This window comes from Eptatretus burgeri, chromosome 5, assembly GCF_056783735.1.
Source record: "Eptatretus burgeri isolate ZD-2024b chromosome 5, Ebu_testis_v1, whole genome shotgun sequence".
NCBI lineage: Eukaryota > Metazoa > Chordata > Myxini > Myxiniformes > Myxinidae > Eptatretus > Eptatretus burgeri.
This window is the reverse complement of record NC_140965.1, coordinates 31276606-31294485: the sequence shown is the minus strand read 5'-3', so window position 1 is coordinate 31294485 and position 17880 is coordinate 31276606. Positions and strand designations below refer to the sequence as shown.

General features: G+C 49.3%; 1 protein-coding gene across 1 annotated transcript in view; it reads right to left on the bottom strand.

The window, feature by feature from the left end:
• The window catches only part of DAPP1 (dual adaptor of phosphotyrosine and 3-phosphoinositides 1), a 54269-nt gene extending 37695 nt beyond the window's left edge, over nt 1-16574 (bottom strand). The window contains exon 1 of the mRNA XM_085881279.1: nt 16297-16574. Coding sequence (XP_085737405.1) covers nt 16297-16331 — 35 coding nt within the window. The 5' untranslated portion in view covers nt 16332-16574. The remainder of the gene's footprint in view (nt 1-16296) is intronic.
• Between the last annotated feature and the right edge of the window lie 1306 nt (nt 16575-17880).

Here is a 17880-nt window from a genome sequence, read left to right as displayed (position 1 = left end):
TTCCATGAAGGACATCGTGGGATCTTTAACGTCCACCAACTATTGCTGGAACATGCAGTTTAACGTCCATCTGAGGGACAGCACACACACTGATGCCTCACCCTGTCTGTGAAACACCAGGATGACCATTTATAAGCTTGGCCAAGATTCAAACCCAGGTTAGACCGCTCAGAGGTGTGGGCACACACCTCCGAGGTTATCCTGCCAGCCCAAGAAGTTTATGGCTGACCTTAACATCAACTCTGCATCAGGGACAGTGGGAAGTCTGCACAAATCCCTTATTGTCAAATTGACATCTGCTCTATTTATTCTTAGGAAAAGGTTCTTCACTGTGAGCTACCTTTCATCTCCCAAGAAATGTGTTAAACATAAACGTTTTGTAAAACAAGAATGGAAAGACCGATTAATTTTAGCTATAGGAGACCAAGCAGGTAACTTATAATTGTGAGCAATAAAGTAGGAAACCATTTTCCAAGGCAACATAAGCCACTTCACCGCTTCGACAGTCTGATCAGATCATAAAACAGCAGTTCACTGGGTTACTCAAGAATGACGATGCTGTTCCAACTATAATAGCAATGAATCAGGGTCCTGAACCTCAAACAAAAACTTCAAGGTCATGTTTTGACATTTTTCATACTTTCTACACAGTTTGGCACCCAGTATTATTTAATCTTTTCACCTGTGGCATTCAAGGTACTACTTCAGGCAAGGAAATGAATGGCATGTGACTGCCGACAGTAATATATTATTGTCTTGTCTGTTAAGGCTGGAAATTTGAGACAAATTATATTCCTGAGATAAAAAAAGGCTACTCCATACTAAACGTCGAGTACCATTTAGCCAATAATTCCTCAGCCAATAAGGTCAGATCAGGAGGTTCCTTTGTTTCTCACCTTATTTATTTATGGAAATAAATAGTGCTTTCTTCTCTGACATCACAAACAGGCTGGTGTACCTCATGGTGTTCTGCGGCTTCTCATTTTCACCTCGAGCTTTCTTTTTTTTTAACCTCCTTAAGTGCAATCTCTCACCGTCCCTCCTTTGCCCACGTGTTCCCACCTGATGGAATACCTCCCTGTGTACATACAGTGCTGTTCTTGAGGAGTGAACTCCAATTCAATGTGGTAGTGGCAATCCACCACCATCTAATGAATAGACGGCATAGATGCGGTTGCAGAAATGGTTTCTGGAAGTTAAGATTGTACAATTTAGCAATAGTTATTTCCATTGTGTATGTTTAGCATAAGCATGACGTAATTTAATTGTGATATAGGATTTGCGTCAATATTTGTAGAGCAAGTTTTCATCTTCTCTACCTTGTGGTTGTCCGAAACCGCTTTTCCCTTTAAATGCCTTAATAATATATATTTTTTTCCTTTGTAATCTGTCCAAAATGTCCTTTAAAGGGGAATTTGGGAGACGTCGAGGAGGTGAAAGTTTTTGTGCAAAGGGCAAACCCCGAAAATTTGAGAACGAGTCGAGAGGCTCAGGGAGGGGTTCCCCCTTGACTGACGGCTGAACTGCCAATCCGTGTGGGGCAGATGGCGCCACGGGGTGGGGTGTCATGAGAGCAATTAAAAACTCGCACACATGTCCAGTTAGGGGATATTTGGTTGTCCAGCCAAAGCTTTTTAATTCCATTCCACTGTTTCTTCGTTGCCAGTCCAGCTCAGTCTGGTTCTGTCATTCCAGTCAACATTTGCGTAGTCCACAGCCTTAGCCAGACAGGGTCCAGGCAGAGTCGAGCAGGGATCTCATTTCACAGAGCCCAGGAGATTTCAGGGTTCCCGCCTCTCGTCTGCACAAGTACGGTGTGCGCTGAGCCCTTGGCAAGACAGTGGGGCAGTTGGGTCCAGATGGAACTTTTACACCACCCTCGTGGGTTGTAACAGGTATGTGAAGTCTTGTCTCTTCTTCGGTCTTTCTCCTGTGGTGTGCTTTGGGTTATTTTGATAAGGACCTTCAACTTTTACGATACCTGGCGCATATTTCGTTGAAAATAGAATTGTATAATAAGTCTCCGTGTTCCTTATTCCCTCTTCCCCATTCATTAAATACACACATTAATTCACTGGGTCTCCATCGAGCTTATTTTGAGTCAGCACGATTGATAAAAACCAGTTTTATCAGCCCTATTGAGGACCGATTTGGCGGGATGCTTAGCATCCATTTCAAATTTCTCCCCCATTGAGTGTGACAAACTGCTCCAGTCGCCATTTTGAGTGATTACAGAGATGACCGGTACATCGCTCGGACAACTGCGGCATCCCAAACTTGGCTTGGTGTAGGAACAAACAGGCCCTTGATCCGGCCCGAAGTGTCTCAGCTGTTTGGCCAATGAAACAGCCACAATGGTATTTTCAATCATTTTTTAAAAATAATTATTTTTACAAACTTTGTTTGCCACTGATGCACACATATGGGTAGGCCAGGCCTACCCAATAGTTACAAAGGCCCAGCCAAGTGTTTCTTTCTTTGATAGTAGCAAATACCACATGTTGCTTCACCGTCGAGAATACTTGGAAAGGGGGGTGGGGAGAGAGACAGAAAGAGGGGAGAGAGGTGAGGGTGAGAGAGGTGAGGTGAGGGTTAGAGAGAGAGTGGTGAGGTGAGAGAGAGAGTGGTGAGGTGAGGGTGAGAGAGAGAGAGAGGTGAGGTGAGGGTGAGAGAGAGAGTGGTGAGGTGAGGGTGAGAGAGAGAGAGAGTGGTGAGGTGAGGGTGAGAGAGAGAGTGGTGAGGTGAGGGTGAGAGAGAGAGAGTGATGAGGTGAGGGTGAGAGAGAGAGTGATGAGGTGAGGGTGAGAGAGAGAGTGATGAGGTGAGGGTGAGAGAGAGAGTGATGAGGTGAGGGTGAGAGAGTGAGTGGTGTGGTGAGGTGAGGGTGAGAGAGTGAGTGGTGTGGTGAGGTGAGGGTGAGAGAGAGAGTGGTGAGGTGAGGGTGAGAGAGAGAGTGGTGAGGTGAGGGTGAGAGAGAGAGTGGTGAGGTGAGGGTGAGAGAGAGAGTGGTGAGGTGAGGGTGAGAGAGAGAGTGGTGAGGTGAGGGTGAGAGAGAGAGAGTGGTGAGGTGAGGGTGAGAGAGAGTGGTGAGGTGAGGGTGAGAGAGAGTGGTGAGGTGAAGGTGAGAGAGAGTGGTGAGGTGAGGATGAGAGAGAGAGTGGTGAGGTGAGGGTGAGAGAGAGTGGTGAGGTGAGGTGAGAGAGAGTGGTGAGGTGAGGTGAGAGAGAGTGGTGAGGTGAGGTGAGAGAGAGTGGTGAGGTGAGAGAGAGTGGTGAGGTGAGGTGAGAGAGAGTGGTGAGGTGAGGTGAGAGAGAGTGGTGAGGTGAGGGGAGAGAGAGTGGTGAGGTGAGGGGAGAGAGAGTGGTGAGGTGAGGGGAGAGAGAGTGGTGAGGTGAGGGGAGAGAGAGTGGAGAGGTGAGGGGAGAGAGAGTGGTGAGGTGAGGGGAGAGAGAGTGGTGAGGTGAGGGGAGAGAGAGTGGTGAGGTGAGGGGAGAGAGAGAGAGAGTGGTGGTGAGGTGAGGAGAGAGAGAGAGAGAGAGCGAATGGTCGAGGTGAGGAGAGAGAGAGAGAGAGAGAGCGAATGGTCGAGGTGAGGAGAGAGAGAGAGAGAGAGTGGTGAGGTGAGGGGAGAGAGAGAGAGAGAGTGGTGAGGTGAGGGTGAGAGAGAGAGTGGTGAGGTGAGGGTGAGAGAGAGAGAGAGAGTGGTGAGGTGAGGGTGAGAGAGAGAGTGGTGTGGTGAGGTGAGGGTGAGAGAGTGAGTGGTGTGGTGAGGTGAGGGTGAGAGAGTGAGAGTGGTGAGATGAGGGTGAGAGAGTGGTGAGGTGAGGGTGAGAGAGAGAGTGGTGAGGTGAGGGTGAGAGAGAGAGAGTGGTGAGGTGAGGTTTAGAGAGAGAGTGGTGAGGTGAGGGTGAGAGAGAGAGTGGTGAGGTGAGGGTGAGAGAGAGAGTGGTGAGGTGAGGGTGAGAGAGAGAGAGTGGTGAGGTGAGGGTGAGAGAGAGAGTGGTGAGGTGAGGGTGAGAGAGAGAGTGGTGAGGTGAGGGTGAGAGAGAGAGTGGTGAGGTGAGGGTGAGAGAGAGAGTGGTGAGGTGAAGGTGAGAGAGAGTGGTGAGGTGAGGGTGAGAGAGAGTGGTGAGGTGAGGTGAGAGAGAGTGGTGAGGTGAGGGGAGAGAGAGTGGTGAGGTTAGGGGAGAGAGAGTGGTGAGGTGAGGGGAGAGAGAGTGGTGAGGTGAGGGGAGAGAGCGTGGTGAGGTGAGGGGAGAGAGAGTGGTGAGGTGAGGGGAGAGAGGGTGGTGAGGTGAGGGGAGAGAGAGTGGTGAGGTGAGGGGAGAGAGAGTGGTGAGGTGAGGGGAGAGAGAGTGGTGAGGTGAGGGGAGAGAGAGTGGTGAGGTGAGGGGAGAGAGAGTGGTGAGGTGAGGGGAGAGAGAGTGGTGAGGTGAGGGGAGAGAGAGTGGTGAGGTGAGGGGAGAGAGAGTGGTGAGGTGAGGGGAGAGAGAGTGGTGAGGTGAGGGACGAGCCGTGAGGTGAGGGAAGAGAGGTGAGGTGAGGGGAGAGAGAGGGGTGAGGTGAGGGGAGAGAGAGTGGTGAGGTGAGGGGAGAGAGAGAGGTGAGGTGAGGGAAGAGAGGTGAGGTGAGGGAAGAGAGGTGAGGTGAGGGAAGAGAGGTGAGGTGAGGGAAGAGAGGTGAGGTGAGGGAAGAGAGGTGAGGTGAGGGAAGAGAGGTGAGGTGAGGGAAGAGAGGTGAGGTGAGGGAAGAGAGGTGAGATGAGGGGGAGGGAGTGGTGAGGTGAGGGAGTGGGAGTGGTGAGCGGAGAGAGAGTGCCGAAGTGAGGGAGAGAGAGTGGTGAGGTGAGGGGAGATAGAGTGGTGAGGTGAGGGGAGAGAGAGTGGTGAGGTGAGGGGAGAGAGAGTGGTGAGGTGAGGGGAGAGAGAGTGGTGAGGTGAGGGGAGAGGGAGTGGTGAGATGAGGGGGAGGGAGTGGTGAGCGGAGAGAGAGTGCGAAGTGAGGGGAGAGAGAGTGGTGAGGTGAGGGAGAGAGAGAGAGAGAGAGAGTGGTGAGGAGAGAGAGAGAGAGAGAGAGAGAGTGGTGAGGAGAGAGAGAGAGGTGAGGAGAGAGAGGTGAGGAGAGAGAGAGAGAGAGAGAGAGAGAGAGAGAGAGAGAGAGAGAGAGAGAGAGAGAGAGAGAGAGAGAGAGAGAGAGAGAGAGAGAGAGAGAGAGAGAGAGAGAGAGAGAGAGAGAGAGAGAGAGAGAGAGAGAGAGAGAGAGAGAGAGAGAGAGAGAGAGAGAGAGAGAGAGAGAGAGAGAGGCGAGAGAGAGAGAGAGAGAGAGAGAGAGAGGTGAGGCGAGGGGAGAGAGAGAGAGAGAGAGTGGTGAGGCGAGGGAGAGAGAGAGTGAATGGTCGAAGTGAGGGGAGAGAGAGAGTGGTGAGGCGAGGGGAGAGAGAGAGTGGTGAGGCGAGGGGAGAGAGAGAGAGTGGTGAGGCGAGGGGAGAGAGAGAGAATGGTGAGGCGAGGGGAGAGAGAGAGAGAGAGAGAGAGTGGTGAGGCGAGGGGAGAGAGAGAGTGGTGAGGCGAGGGGAGAGAGAGAGAGTGGTGAGGCGAGGGGAGAGAGTGAGAGTGGTGAGGCGAGGGGACAGAGAGAGAGTGGTGAGGTGAGGGGAGAGAGAGTGGTGAGGTGAGGGTGAGAGAGAGTGGTGAGGGTGAGAGAGAGAGTGGTGAGGTGAAGGTGAGAGAGAGTGGTGAGGTGAAGGTGAGAGAGAGTGGTGAGGTGAAGGTGAGAGAGAGAGAGAGTGGTGAGGTGAGGTGAGAGAGAGTGGTGAGGTGAGGTGAGAGAGAGTGGTGAGGTGAGGAGAGAGAGAGTGGTCGAGGTGAGGAGAGAGAGTGAATGGTCGAGGTGAGGAGAGAGTGAATGGTCGAGGTGAGGAGAGGGAGCGAATGGTCGAGGTGAGGAGAGGGAGCGAATGGTCGAGGTGAGGAGAGGGAGCGAATGGTCGAGGTGAGGAGAGGGAGCGAATGGTCGAGGTGAGGAGAGGGAGCGAATGGTCGAGGTGAGGAGAGGGAGCGAATGGTCGAGGTGAGGAGAGAGAGAGAGTGGTGAGGTGAGGGTGAGAGAGAGTGATGAGGTGAGGGTGAGAGAGAGAGTGGTGTGGTGAGGTGAGGGTGAGAGAGTGAGTGGTGTGGTGAGGTGAGGTGAGAGAGAGTGGTGAGGTGAGGGTGAGAGAGAGAGAGTGGTGAGGTGAGGGTGAGAGAGAGAGTGGTGAGGTGAGGGTGAGAGAGAGAGTGGTGAGGTGAGGGTGAGAGAGAGAGAGTGGTGAGGTGAGGGTGAGAGAGAGAGAGTGGTGAGGTGAGGGTGAGAGAGAGTGGTGAGGTGAGGGTGAGAGAGAGAGTGGTGAGGTGAGGGTGAGAGAGAGAGTGGTGAGGTGAGGGTGAGAGAGAGTGGTGAGGTGAGGGTGAGAGAGAGTGGTGAGGTGAGGGTGAGAGAGAGAGTGGTGAGGTGAGGGTGAGAGAGAGAGTGGTGAGGTGAAGGTGAGAGAGAGTGGTGAGGTGAAGGTGAGAGAGAGTGGTGAGGTGAAGGTGAGAGAGAGTGGTGAGGTGAGGGTGAGAGAGAGTGGTGAGGTGAGGGTGAGAGAGAGTGGTGAGGTGAGGTGAGAGAGTGGTGAGGTGAGGTGAGAGAGAGTGGTGAGGTGAGGGGAGAGAGAGTGGTGAGGTGAGGGGAGAGAGAGAGAGTGGTGAGGTGAGGGGAAAGAGAGAGAGTGGTGAGGTGAGGGGAGGGAGAGGGAGAGAGAGTGGTGAGGTGAGGGGAGAGAGAGAGAGAGTGGTGAGGTGAGGGGAGAGAGAGAGAGTGGTGAGGTGAGGGTGAGAGAGAGAGAGTGGTGAGGTGAGGGTGAGAGAGAGTGATGAGGTGAGGGTGAGAGAGAGAGTGGTGTGGTGAGGTGAGGGTGAGAGAGTGAGTGGTGTGGTGAGGTGAGGGTGAGAGAGTGAGAGTGGTGAGGTGAGGGTGAGAGAGAGAGTGGTGAGGTGAGGGTGAGAGAGAGAGAGTGGTGAGGTGAGGGTGAGAGAGAGAGTGGTGAGGTGAGGGTGAGAGAGAGAGTGGTGAGGTGAGGGTGAGAGAGAGTGGTGAGGTGAGGGTGAGAGAGAGAGTGGTGAGGTGAGGGTGAGAGAGAGTGGTGAGGTGAAGGTGAGAGAGAGTGGTGAGGTGAGGGTGAGAGAGAGTGGTGAGGTGAGGTGAGAGAGGGTGGTGAGGTGAGGGGAGAGAGGGTGGTGAGGTGAGGGGAGAGAGAGTGGTGAGGTGAGGGGAGAGAGAGTGGTGAGGTGAGGGGAGAGAGAGTGGTGAGGTGAGGGGAGAGAGAGTGGTGAGGTGAGGGGAGAGGGAGTGGTGAGGTGAGGGGAGAGAGAGTGGTGAGGTGAGGGGAGAGAGAGTGGTGAGGTGAGGGGAGAGAGAGTGGTGAGGCGAGGGGAGAGGGAGTGGTGAGGCGAGGGGGAGGGAGTGGTGAGGTGAGGGGAGAGGGAGTGGTGAGCGGAGAGAGAGTGCCGAAGTGAGGGGAGAGAGAGTGGTGAGGTGAGGGGAGAGAGAGTGGTGAGGTGAGGGGAGAGAGAGTGGTGAGGTGAGGGGAGAGAGAGTGGTGAGGTGAGGGGAGAGGGAGTGGTGAGATGAGGGGGAGGGAGTGGTGAGGTGAGGGGAGAGGGAGTGGTGAGCAGAGAGAGAGTGCCGAAGTGAGGGGAAAGAGAGTGGTGAGGTGAGGGGAGAGAGAGAGAGAGAGTGGTGAGGAGAGAGAGAGAGAGGTGAGGCGAGGGGAGAGAGAGAGAGAGAGAGAGAGAGTGGTGAGGCGAGGGGAGAGAGAGAGAGAGAGTGGTGAGGCGAGGGGAGAGAGAGAGTGGTGAGGCGAGGGGAGAGAGAGAGTGGTGAGGCGAGGGGAGAGAGAGAGTGGTGAGGCGAGGTGATTCAGTGAGTCAGTCTGTAAACACTTAAAAATCATTCTCGCTTGAACCAAACATACAATGTTAATGAAACTAGCCACAAGCTGCTTATCTGATGCCTAAAAAAGGTGTATTGCCCGCATCAAAATCTGCGCTCATCAAGAGGGTCCATGGGTGGGTGGACCCCCCAAAATAGGTATTTGCTCTCTTCTCTGAAACTATGCACACATTTTTGATGAAACCTGACCACAACCTTCATCACTCCTAATGTATCAAAGTTTGTTCACTGCATTAAAAAAAAAATAAGAATAAAAATAAGATCAGGGTCTGAGGGGGTCTTGAATGACTGTTGCTCCTCATCCAGGTTAGCTTCAGAATGTGTGGTTCTATTTTTTAAAAGATATTATAACATGGGCTTCCCTTGAGGTATGAGACTCAAACTGCGGCTGCCACAGTGTAGAGTGACAGTGCGGGTACTTTTGCCGTGTATCACCATGGCTTGCAAACAAACATCCAAGCAGCTTGTGGAGTGCTCGCCAAGGGGCTTAAGCCCTCAAGTAAGCACCCCCAATGGTTGATAACGAATGGCAGGCTTGGCAAATGATCGCCGATTGGTCTAATTAAACACCACCTGGAGTGTCAAACAATGTGTGAATTGGACAAATGAACACTTCTTTCTTTTTGTTTTAGCAGTTGGTGCTAAAGTGCTAAAGTGAGGGGGAGAGAGTGGTAATTGACTTTCGCAGCTCACTGCCGCTAAAATCAATTCCACAGGTTGAATTTTGAAATTCGGCTCAGGTTAAGCGATTCGAGAGCTTATCGCATGTGCCAAAATGAAATAAAGCCATGAACACTGGCTTCTCCGGCGTTTATAAGTATTGCGATGTATCCAGCGACCCATAGGTATAAAGATGAGGTATTCGATGATATTGCTGCGAATTCGCGCCCGCCGGCGTGCGAACAGCCACGTAACTCGAATCGCGGCACGTCGCCCACCGGACGGACAATTCTGTCGTGACCCTCTCGGACTAACGCCGGGAGCTAGTCACGGGTGGGCCTTTCGGCCTCACCACGATCCTGCCAATCGGCCCCCCGCGTGGAATAAGGTTGTTCGCCACACTCGACCTACCTAAGTACCCACGCGGAGGGTAGACCGGGCGATCGCACCTCGCCGCAGATCGACTCCGGACACGGGCCACTTAAGCGACCCGTTCTGTACTATCGGGATAACCGAGCGGTGTTATCGTCGGCCTCGACAATTCCGATTAATTATCGGGCGTATTAAGCCCACTACCAACCCTTTACGTGAAGCAAGATGGAGATTCAATTTAAGAAAAGACGAAGCGAAACGGGAAAACAGATCAACATAATGCACATTTATTCCGCGGCACACGGAGAGCACACATATACAATTAAACGGAATGCACCTACAGCAATTGCAACAAAAGAAACACAACAATGCAGATATACAACCGACTACGCGTGCACACGGCAACACTTACACAGTTTTACTTTACAGACGGCGCCAACAACACATTTACTCAAAAGCAAAAGAAAAGGGCCACCCTCAAAGACAAGGGGGCAGACGGGCCTGTGGGCCAATATTTGCGCGGGACCTGAAAGAGCGGTCAGGTCCGCGAGACCGGGTGGATCCTACCCGTGTCTTGTGATGAGCCGCAAATGTGGCGGCGCGGCGGCGCCCCGACTCCGCGCTCCTTCGCGGGTTTCGTTGGCACTGCTTGGAGTGGGGTGGGAACGGGAACCCCCCTTTTCGCACTATCTCAGAGCGGGGGGAAAAAAGGGGGGAATTGTTGATGCTCTGGGGAAAGAGGATAGCTGGCTTGCTTGGGTCCCGCGACGAGCTACTCCACTGTAAGCTCGTCGCCGACCGCCGTCTTCCTTGCCTTGGACCCGAGCTATTCGATCTCTTCCCCAATTCTCCTCAGCTGACTGCAGCAAACCACCTGTACGCCCTCGCCTCCCGACTCCCTCCCCGCTCCTCCAAGGCTGACTCTGCGCTCAAACCGACTCGACCGCGCTCCAGGCTCCAGGCTTCCTTTCTCTGCAGCTCCCCGACAGACTCCGAACCCCGACAGACTTCGGGCTCCACTTGGCTCTCCGAACCCTCCAGACTCACGGCTCCACAGACTGCTAAAATTCGCCCCGCGCTCGGCGCTTTATAGGCCGGCAGGAGAACCCATATGCAAATTTCTGGATCAGAACGAGCTTGGGGGTGGAGCCACGCTCGCCCATTGGACGGAGGAAAAGGGGCGTGAGTCTCCCCTGATCCTAAAATTTGCATATCTCGATTCTACACCGACGTGCCTGGAGGCGGGGCCAAACCGCCCCGCGCTTGCTGATTGGACGGATCAGAAGTGGGCGTGTCGCATTCCTGATCCGAATTCTCCTCGGAAAGGCCGCATTTTGCACCCACGGCTCGGCGCGCATCTTTCACGAGCCCAGGACAGCCCGATGCTCGGTGCTCACAAGTGGTGAGGGAATGGCCGCAGAAGGAGAGGTGAAGGTGTTGGAGGGTTTAAGGTGGTGGCCCATGGCCATGGCGACGTTTGGAATGGCGGTGATGCGATGTTTGCGGGGGCGAGTTGTGACGGTAAAGGTCGTGGCTGTTGGCGTTGTTGTTGTTTTGAAGCGGAGTTGCGGTTGGTGGTTGTTGTGTGATGGCGATTGAGACGTGGTTGGTTCAAAATAAAGATAGAACAGAAAAACGGCTATCTCAAAGGGTCGCAGCCCGAATGAATCACATTTATTCCCTCTAAACAACGGGTTTGGGGCTAACTACACATGTACTTACAGAGATATCTCACCTACGGGGCCTGAATGGTGGTTTGCGAATTTCCTCAACCGCAACAATATTAATGAAGAAAAAGAAAAAAATCGAGCGTTTTATTGTTAAGAAACCGTTGCGCCTGCTTGAAGTAAAGGCATTATTGAGCAGGCTCAAAAAATGGTGAATTAAGATCCAGGTGAGCACAGAGGGCTGATACAGGGATTGACCAAGGATGAAGTTTTATAAAGGATATAATTAAATAAGGGTGTTAATTATCTTCAAAATGGGAGTTTTAATTAACCCAAACACCCAATTTTCACTCCTGCACTTCCTTGGAGTTTTCTTAGTATATTTGCAAAGTTTCAGGCTGCTCGGTTTCATGGTTTTGGAGTTGTGGAAGAGAGACACACACTGACGGACCGACTGACACTTATTATAGACTAGCAAATACAATCCGTCGCTTCGCTGATGGGGACAATAAAGGTGGGGGAGGGGGAGGGGAGAGGGTGAGGGAGAGGGAGAGGGAGAGGGCAGGTGTAAGGTGAGAGGGGGGAGGAGAAGCAGAGAAGATGAGGAAGGGGGTCCTTAGAAATTTTCTCCGTCCTTAGAAACTCGTTTTCTGACAAGGACAATAGAGTGTGCTTTTTATTATTCATGCATTTTTAATAAATCCAATGCACGGTTTAGACTTTAGAACAATACATTGGTTCCCGGTATATCCAATCTGGACACCCATTGACCACCAAACTACAACAATGCTAAATTAAAGGTACAAAATGATCCACGTTTACAATTAAATAACTTTATCTACACGCTATACACGAAGAAATTTTATTCAAAGTTATCCGATACGGTAGTTGAAGTAAATTGAATGAAAAGTAGGCTCTGGAATCCTATGGTAAGGCTAGCGAGTACGGAGGACAACAGAGAACGGTGGATCCAGGAAAGGTGCCGTGATCAAGCGGTTCGGACAAGACGAGACACCAAACTCCTTTTCGGCACAACGGTTTCGTCAAGCAAGGCAAAGATGGCGGCAACCAACTCGCTCACACGAGCCACCAGCAAGAAGCCTGAAGCCCCCTCCCTTTCTGGTGTGAAATTATAAGAAAAAAAAAGGTCAGAATTTCAGGCTCGCACTACACTAACATGGCATCAACAGATTGCAAGAAAAAAACATTCACAAGCAAAGCAGTAAAATGTTCACAGATATAAGCAGAGCATCAAAAACTTTCTAACATTGACATTTATGGCCAAGACCAACAATAGTGATGTGCAAGTTTCTAAAGACCTTTCTTTAAGAACCGAGACCATAGCAAGTTGTTAGTCTGAATCGGACTTCAGTTGGTTTTCTTTTTCAGATGAAAACTTAATTTTATGAATTCACAATTGCCATATTTATAAATCTAAGACATTCTGCCCTTTGACTCAAAATCTGCATTAAAAGGGTTATGCCATGATGGGACACCTGAGACAGACTCTGCGTATCGGCAACGTAGTTTACCACAATGAAAAGCAATACCAGAAAATATTACGACAAACTACAATTGGGGGCTGTACAGGGTTCAGCAACCCTTGGAACAAGGATTACAATATCAATACGTAATAGCCACGCCAAAAATGTCAACGCATCCCAACTTGATCCTTGAAACATAATCCTAATAAAATAAGGGCATTATTGAAAATGTCACAACAATCACCAAAATTAATCAATTAAATAAATAATTAATACTTCCCTGCATAATCACATTTAATAGCTCCAGTATATTTCTATACTCTAAAATGAGCCGTGCGTGTGTGCGTGTGAGTTTCACCCATTGGTTGGAAAGTTCACCTGACCACCCACAATTTCTACACTACAGCCACCAATTTAGTAACACTTGAGAATGACGCTTTATGACCCTTTCCCTCAAGCAGAGCTTATACTGCGGAGGGTATGCAGGTTTGCTAATATGAGGCCCCACGAGGAGGAGTGATGCAAGCAACATTTTTTAATGATATGATGATGATAGGCTTGGATGATAGGGTAAGGGTTAAAATAGTGCTATATGGCATTAACTCCAAAATGGCCGATGTGTCCCTTACATCACTCCTCCTCGCGGCGCCTCATATGTTCTCTTTAAATTGTGACAGGTTTCTATGAAGTCGGTGATAGCATGATCGGGGAGCAGAAAGCGTTACATATTCTGCTGTTTTGACATGGGAATGCCCGTTTACCTTTATGAATGAGGAGGGTGAGAGTAAAGATGGTAGTGTTGAAAGGTGGGGGGTGGGGGAAGGAGGAGGGGGGTGCATTTTGTAAGGATGATGGCACAGATTTTACATTTTGCTGACAGCGCGATGCCTCAGAGTACAGTCGATAAATGCACGATTCAAAGGATGTAGGGTTATATTACAAAATAATAATAAAATTAATCAGTGTCACCTTGCACCACTAACAATATCTCCAACACAAACCCGCAGAATTCCATATACCAGCGTTCTTGGTATGCCATTCCCGGTTCGTCATGGCGCAGTAGGTGAAGCAGAACGCCCATTCTGAGTATTATCGTCGAACATGTAATGAATGGCTTTTAGTTTAATAACCGTGTGACCCAGTCACCACGGATGTCCCATGGAGCAGTCACCACCAATGTGCTGTACTGCGGCAGTTTCCAATGGAACTCGATGTGGTTTAAGACACCCAGAATAATGTTAAGAGAATCGTTTCTGGGCACACCGCACATAAGTACTGCGCATTTGAAAGCACTCCCGGAAAAAGAAAAAAAAACCGCTTTGATTTTAATCCTGAAATGATCATTTGTTGAAGAGTTGTGGGATGTAGTTTCATTGATCACTGCACACCATTAGCCGTCGTGTGCAGCCTGTGGCTTCTGCCTGCATCATTTTGGGGTCAATGACAATTAAATTACAATTACGCCCCAGTACAAATTTTTCAATTACAATTACATTGCAATTATAAATTTTCAGTTACAATCAAATACAATTATGCTCGCAAAAAATTTCAATTACATTTCTCGTCCATGAGACATCACCAAGTACTCTGTTTTGCATGCATGCTGTCTCTCTGTCTGTGTCTCGTTTGCATGTTGTTTTAGGCATATCTCGGTAGCGACCCCCTCGAAACCTGTAGTCTGTGGTTCCCCAGTTAAGAACGGGTTAAAGATTGTTAATAAAAACATTGTCGTGAATGTTTTGCTTGTGTCGTGTTCCCCGATGTTCCCCAATAAATCTGGTTGGTTCGTATGAAGTTTCCGCGATGGATTAATTTGTGTCGCGTCGAGGAACGATCCGTTCGATTGGCATATAAAACCAAAATGGTTACAGACTGGCAGAAAACGCTCGGCATCTGACACAACCAGTCTGTAACCGGGGTTCTATTTCCCCAACTGGTAAGGTACAAGGATTACGTTGGTATCGCGATTGAAGACGCGTGACCCGAGGCCTGTGCCGAGCCAGCCGGCATTATAAACCCCGGAGACGGCAGTGGTGAGGGTGGCGCCAAGAGTCGGGCGAGAATCCCGCCACCCCGGATCCGCAACAATATTGTTAGTCTTTATACAAGTACTGTATGTAGCATTTGTAAAACCACATTGAAATTGAAAACACTGTGTAATTGAAATGTAATTGATTATTTAATCGATTTATTACTTTAATTACAATTGCACGCATAATTACCAGCTTTCAATTACGATTCAATTACAATTACGCTGTAATACAAAATTTTCAATTACAATTACACCTGTAATTGTAATTACGTAATTGACCCCAACCCTGTGGCTCTGCCACTGATGTAATGCCTTCTATTATCTACCAGTACACTGGTACTCATTTCAAGGGCGTAGCCAGAGGTCCAAAAGCGATGAGGTGAAAAGAGGTAACCTGTTCTATTTAGGTATTGTGATAGAAGTGGAGATAAGAGTATTCAGAGCACTGCCGAGTAGCTTTGGTAACTAGTTTACTCCCCAAGGAGCTCAGATGGCCAGAGGGCTCAGGCCAGATCATATTTCAGGAAATGAGCGAGGAGGCAACTGCCTCATCTGTCTCAGCCTGGCTACGCCCTAGCATTTCGCCGGCCTTGGAAGGGTGACAGACTGAGTGAACCCCACCTGGTGTAAATTAAACGGCCGGCAGGGGTCCAAACTCAGGACTCTAAGCTCTTAAGCCAAACCACCTTAACCGTCAAGTCAACAACAGGCTTTGCACACTATTATGAGATACTGTACATCTCAGTCTCTGTCCATTAACCGTAATCTTAACGAATGAAGGCAGGCATCAGTAATCATTATTGTTCTGTGATGGAGCGAAAGTGGGAGGGAGGGGCGAGGAATCGAGATCTGGGTGGGCCAAGTCTGGCCAAACGTCTCCATATTTGATATCAGGCACAACTAGAGCGCGTACCTCCGCCACGTAATGCCTGATCCACGAGAACATATCGGGCCCATTACATTTTTGAGATATCATGCTATATATCATTTTTGGCCCAATCTCTCAATGGTGAAGAATCACTTTTAAAATTCTAGTGGTCGGATCCAGATCCGGACCTTCACCAAAATCTAATCAGTTCGTCCTTGTCACACACCGAACCCGTCCACAACTTTTTGAGATATCCTGTACACAGACAGAAAGGGGTGAAAACATCACGTCGTTCACCTTCGGTGGCGGAGGTAATGATCCTCTCCATGGAAAAGGATTTGCCATCTTCCCAGTCCTAAGAAACCCATATATATATATATATATATATATATATATATATATATATATATATATATATATATATAGTTTTAAATAAACTTATAAACCCATGATGATCAGCGATACATGCGTGGTTTCAGAACTCCTGCATCAACAATTCCCACTTGTCATTCACAATTGTTTGTTAATATTGATAATAAATACAGAGATAAGATATTACAGCAAGATACAACTACAAGGTATATGATAATAATCGAAGCAGCCTAGTTACTGACCTCCATCCATAAACTTATTTACAATTAACATGGTGCCCTGGTGCCCTGGTGCCATGCCCATGTTGAAACTGCAGCTTCGTCGCTCCAATTCAAACGCTTGTGGTTCTGACATCCTCTCCGCAGGGACACGTAATATGGCGACGATACAGGAACACGACTTCCCATTCCTCTCGAAGGCACAGCGGGATATTCAACGTCAACCGCTGGCAGCCGAGACAGCCGGCTTAAAGACGCTCTCCTCCCCTACAATCGGATAACGCGATCCGTCGACTCCACCGGCTCGTCTCGCATTGCGCAGCCGGTTGTTATCTTCACCTGATCGTTTTAACGGTGGAGAGATCACACACACACACACACACACACACACACACACACACACACACACACACACACACACACACACACACACACACACACACACACACACACACACACACACACACACACCTCAAACGTTTTGAATGTTCTACCTGCGCCCCGCACCATGTACACGAATACACACCTGTCCACACAGGTAAACACACCTGTCTGAACCAGTCCATTTCCCGGGACTGCAAAGCATCAAGCTTGATGAAGCTTCACGATCGGGGATCGCGAACTTCAACCAAAGACTCATTAATGGACTTACTTGAACGTTCGGAGTTCTGCGTCCACGTTGCCCATTGTCCAAACGAAATGAGTTCAAGGAGACGCGTGACGAGGTGCGACCGGTTCTGATTGGTCCACGAGTCCTGGAAGGGACCCAAGTGACCGTGGAAAGGTAAAACGCACGGATCGACAAGGTGCTCGCCTTGGCAGCTCGCCCACGATCGAGCTCAGCATCGTGGTGACCGATTTGACTCCGCCCACCCTGGGAAACTGGCAAAATGTTGGTCTTCTTCTTCTTCTTCTTCCCCTGACCACCCCGGGAAACGAGCACATTGTTGGTCTCTTCTTCTTCTTCTTCCTTGCGTTTTCAGCGCCGTGAGGATCTATATATGCCACACGGCCAAACTCGGGATGGTTCTGGTTTAAAAAGTCGAAGATGAGCGGCAGATCAGACGTTCCAAGCCCAAGCCTCTGATATCGTGTGGAAGAGACGCACTCTGGGTTCATCATGGAGGGGACATTTTAAAAGCACGCGCTGCGAATCTTCAGGTTCCCTACACACGTCGCAAGTCCAGGATGAATGGAACCCGATCCTGTGGAGATAACAATTGAGATGACTGTGCCCTAATTTAAACCTGAGAGCGACCTGGTCTTTGCAGGAGAGCAGGGGGAGCCACCACCACGTTCAGCCTGTAAACTGTAACTAAACCTTCCCTTATTGTTGGAAGGAACAAATGGAGAAGAACACAGGGGGCGATAAAGGAGTTAAGAGCCGCCAAGGAGGAGACAACAAGAGAGAGATGACGGCAATTAAAAACGAATGTAAAATGGCGCACGAGGAACTGACGAAGAGAGTGGAGGAGGTGACACAGACAATGGGAAATATAAACAACGAAGGCGACGTTAGAGGGGGAAATACAAGGGGCGTATCGGGAATTAACGACGGTTAAAGAGGAGGTGGATGAGGTAAAAATCGAGATTATTGAAATTAAAGCAAAACAAGTCTGGAGACGACGATGGTTGACGAGCGGTATTTGACGATGTAGATTGTTTCAGAAGTCAAGGATGAGACAATGTGATAATTTTTGACCAAGTTATAAAAATGATCAACATGATGTGGTACGGGTGACAGGTTATTAGCTGCAAAATGTCGAAAACCCGGTTTCGTTCAACAACTTTCAAAATTTGACCTTTGCATAACTTTTAAAGGTCACAAAACAATGTGGACATTAAAATAAGGAAACAGGATACGTGCTCTAGCTTATTGGAGTAATTGTAATTACTATTACATTTGTAATTGTAAAATTTGTAGTGGGGCGTAATTGTAATTTAATTGCAATTGAAATTTTCCAAAGTTTTGTAATTGTAATTTAATTGTAATTGAGGATGTAATTGTAATTGAAAATTGTAATTGACCCCAACCCTGCACAGCCATGCCCCCAAAATGATGCAGGCAGAAGCCACAGGCTGCACACGACGGCTAATGGTGCGCAGTGATCGATGAAACTACATCCCACAACTCTTCAACAGTTCGTCGAAGAAGGTCGAAAACCCGGTTCGATTCCCACAACTTTGAAAATTTGACCTTTGAGAACTTTAAAGGTCAAAGGTCAAGGATTATGAC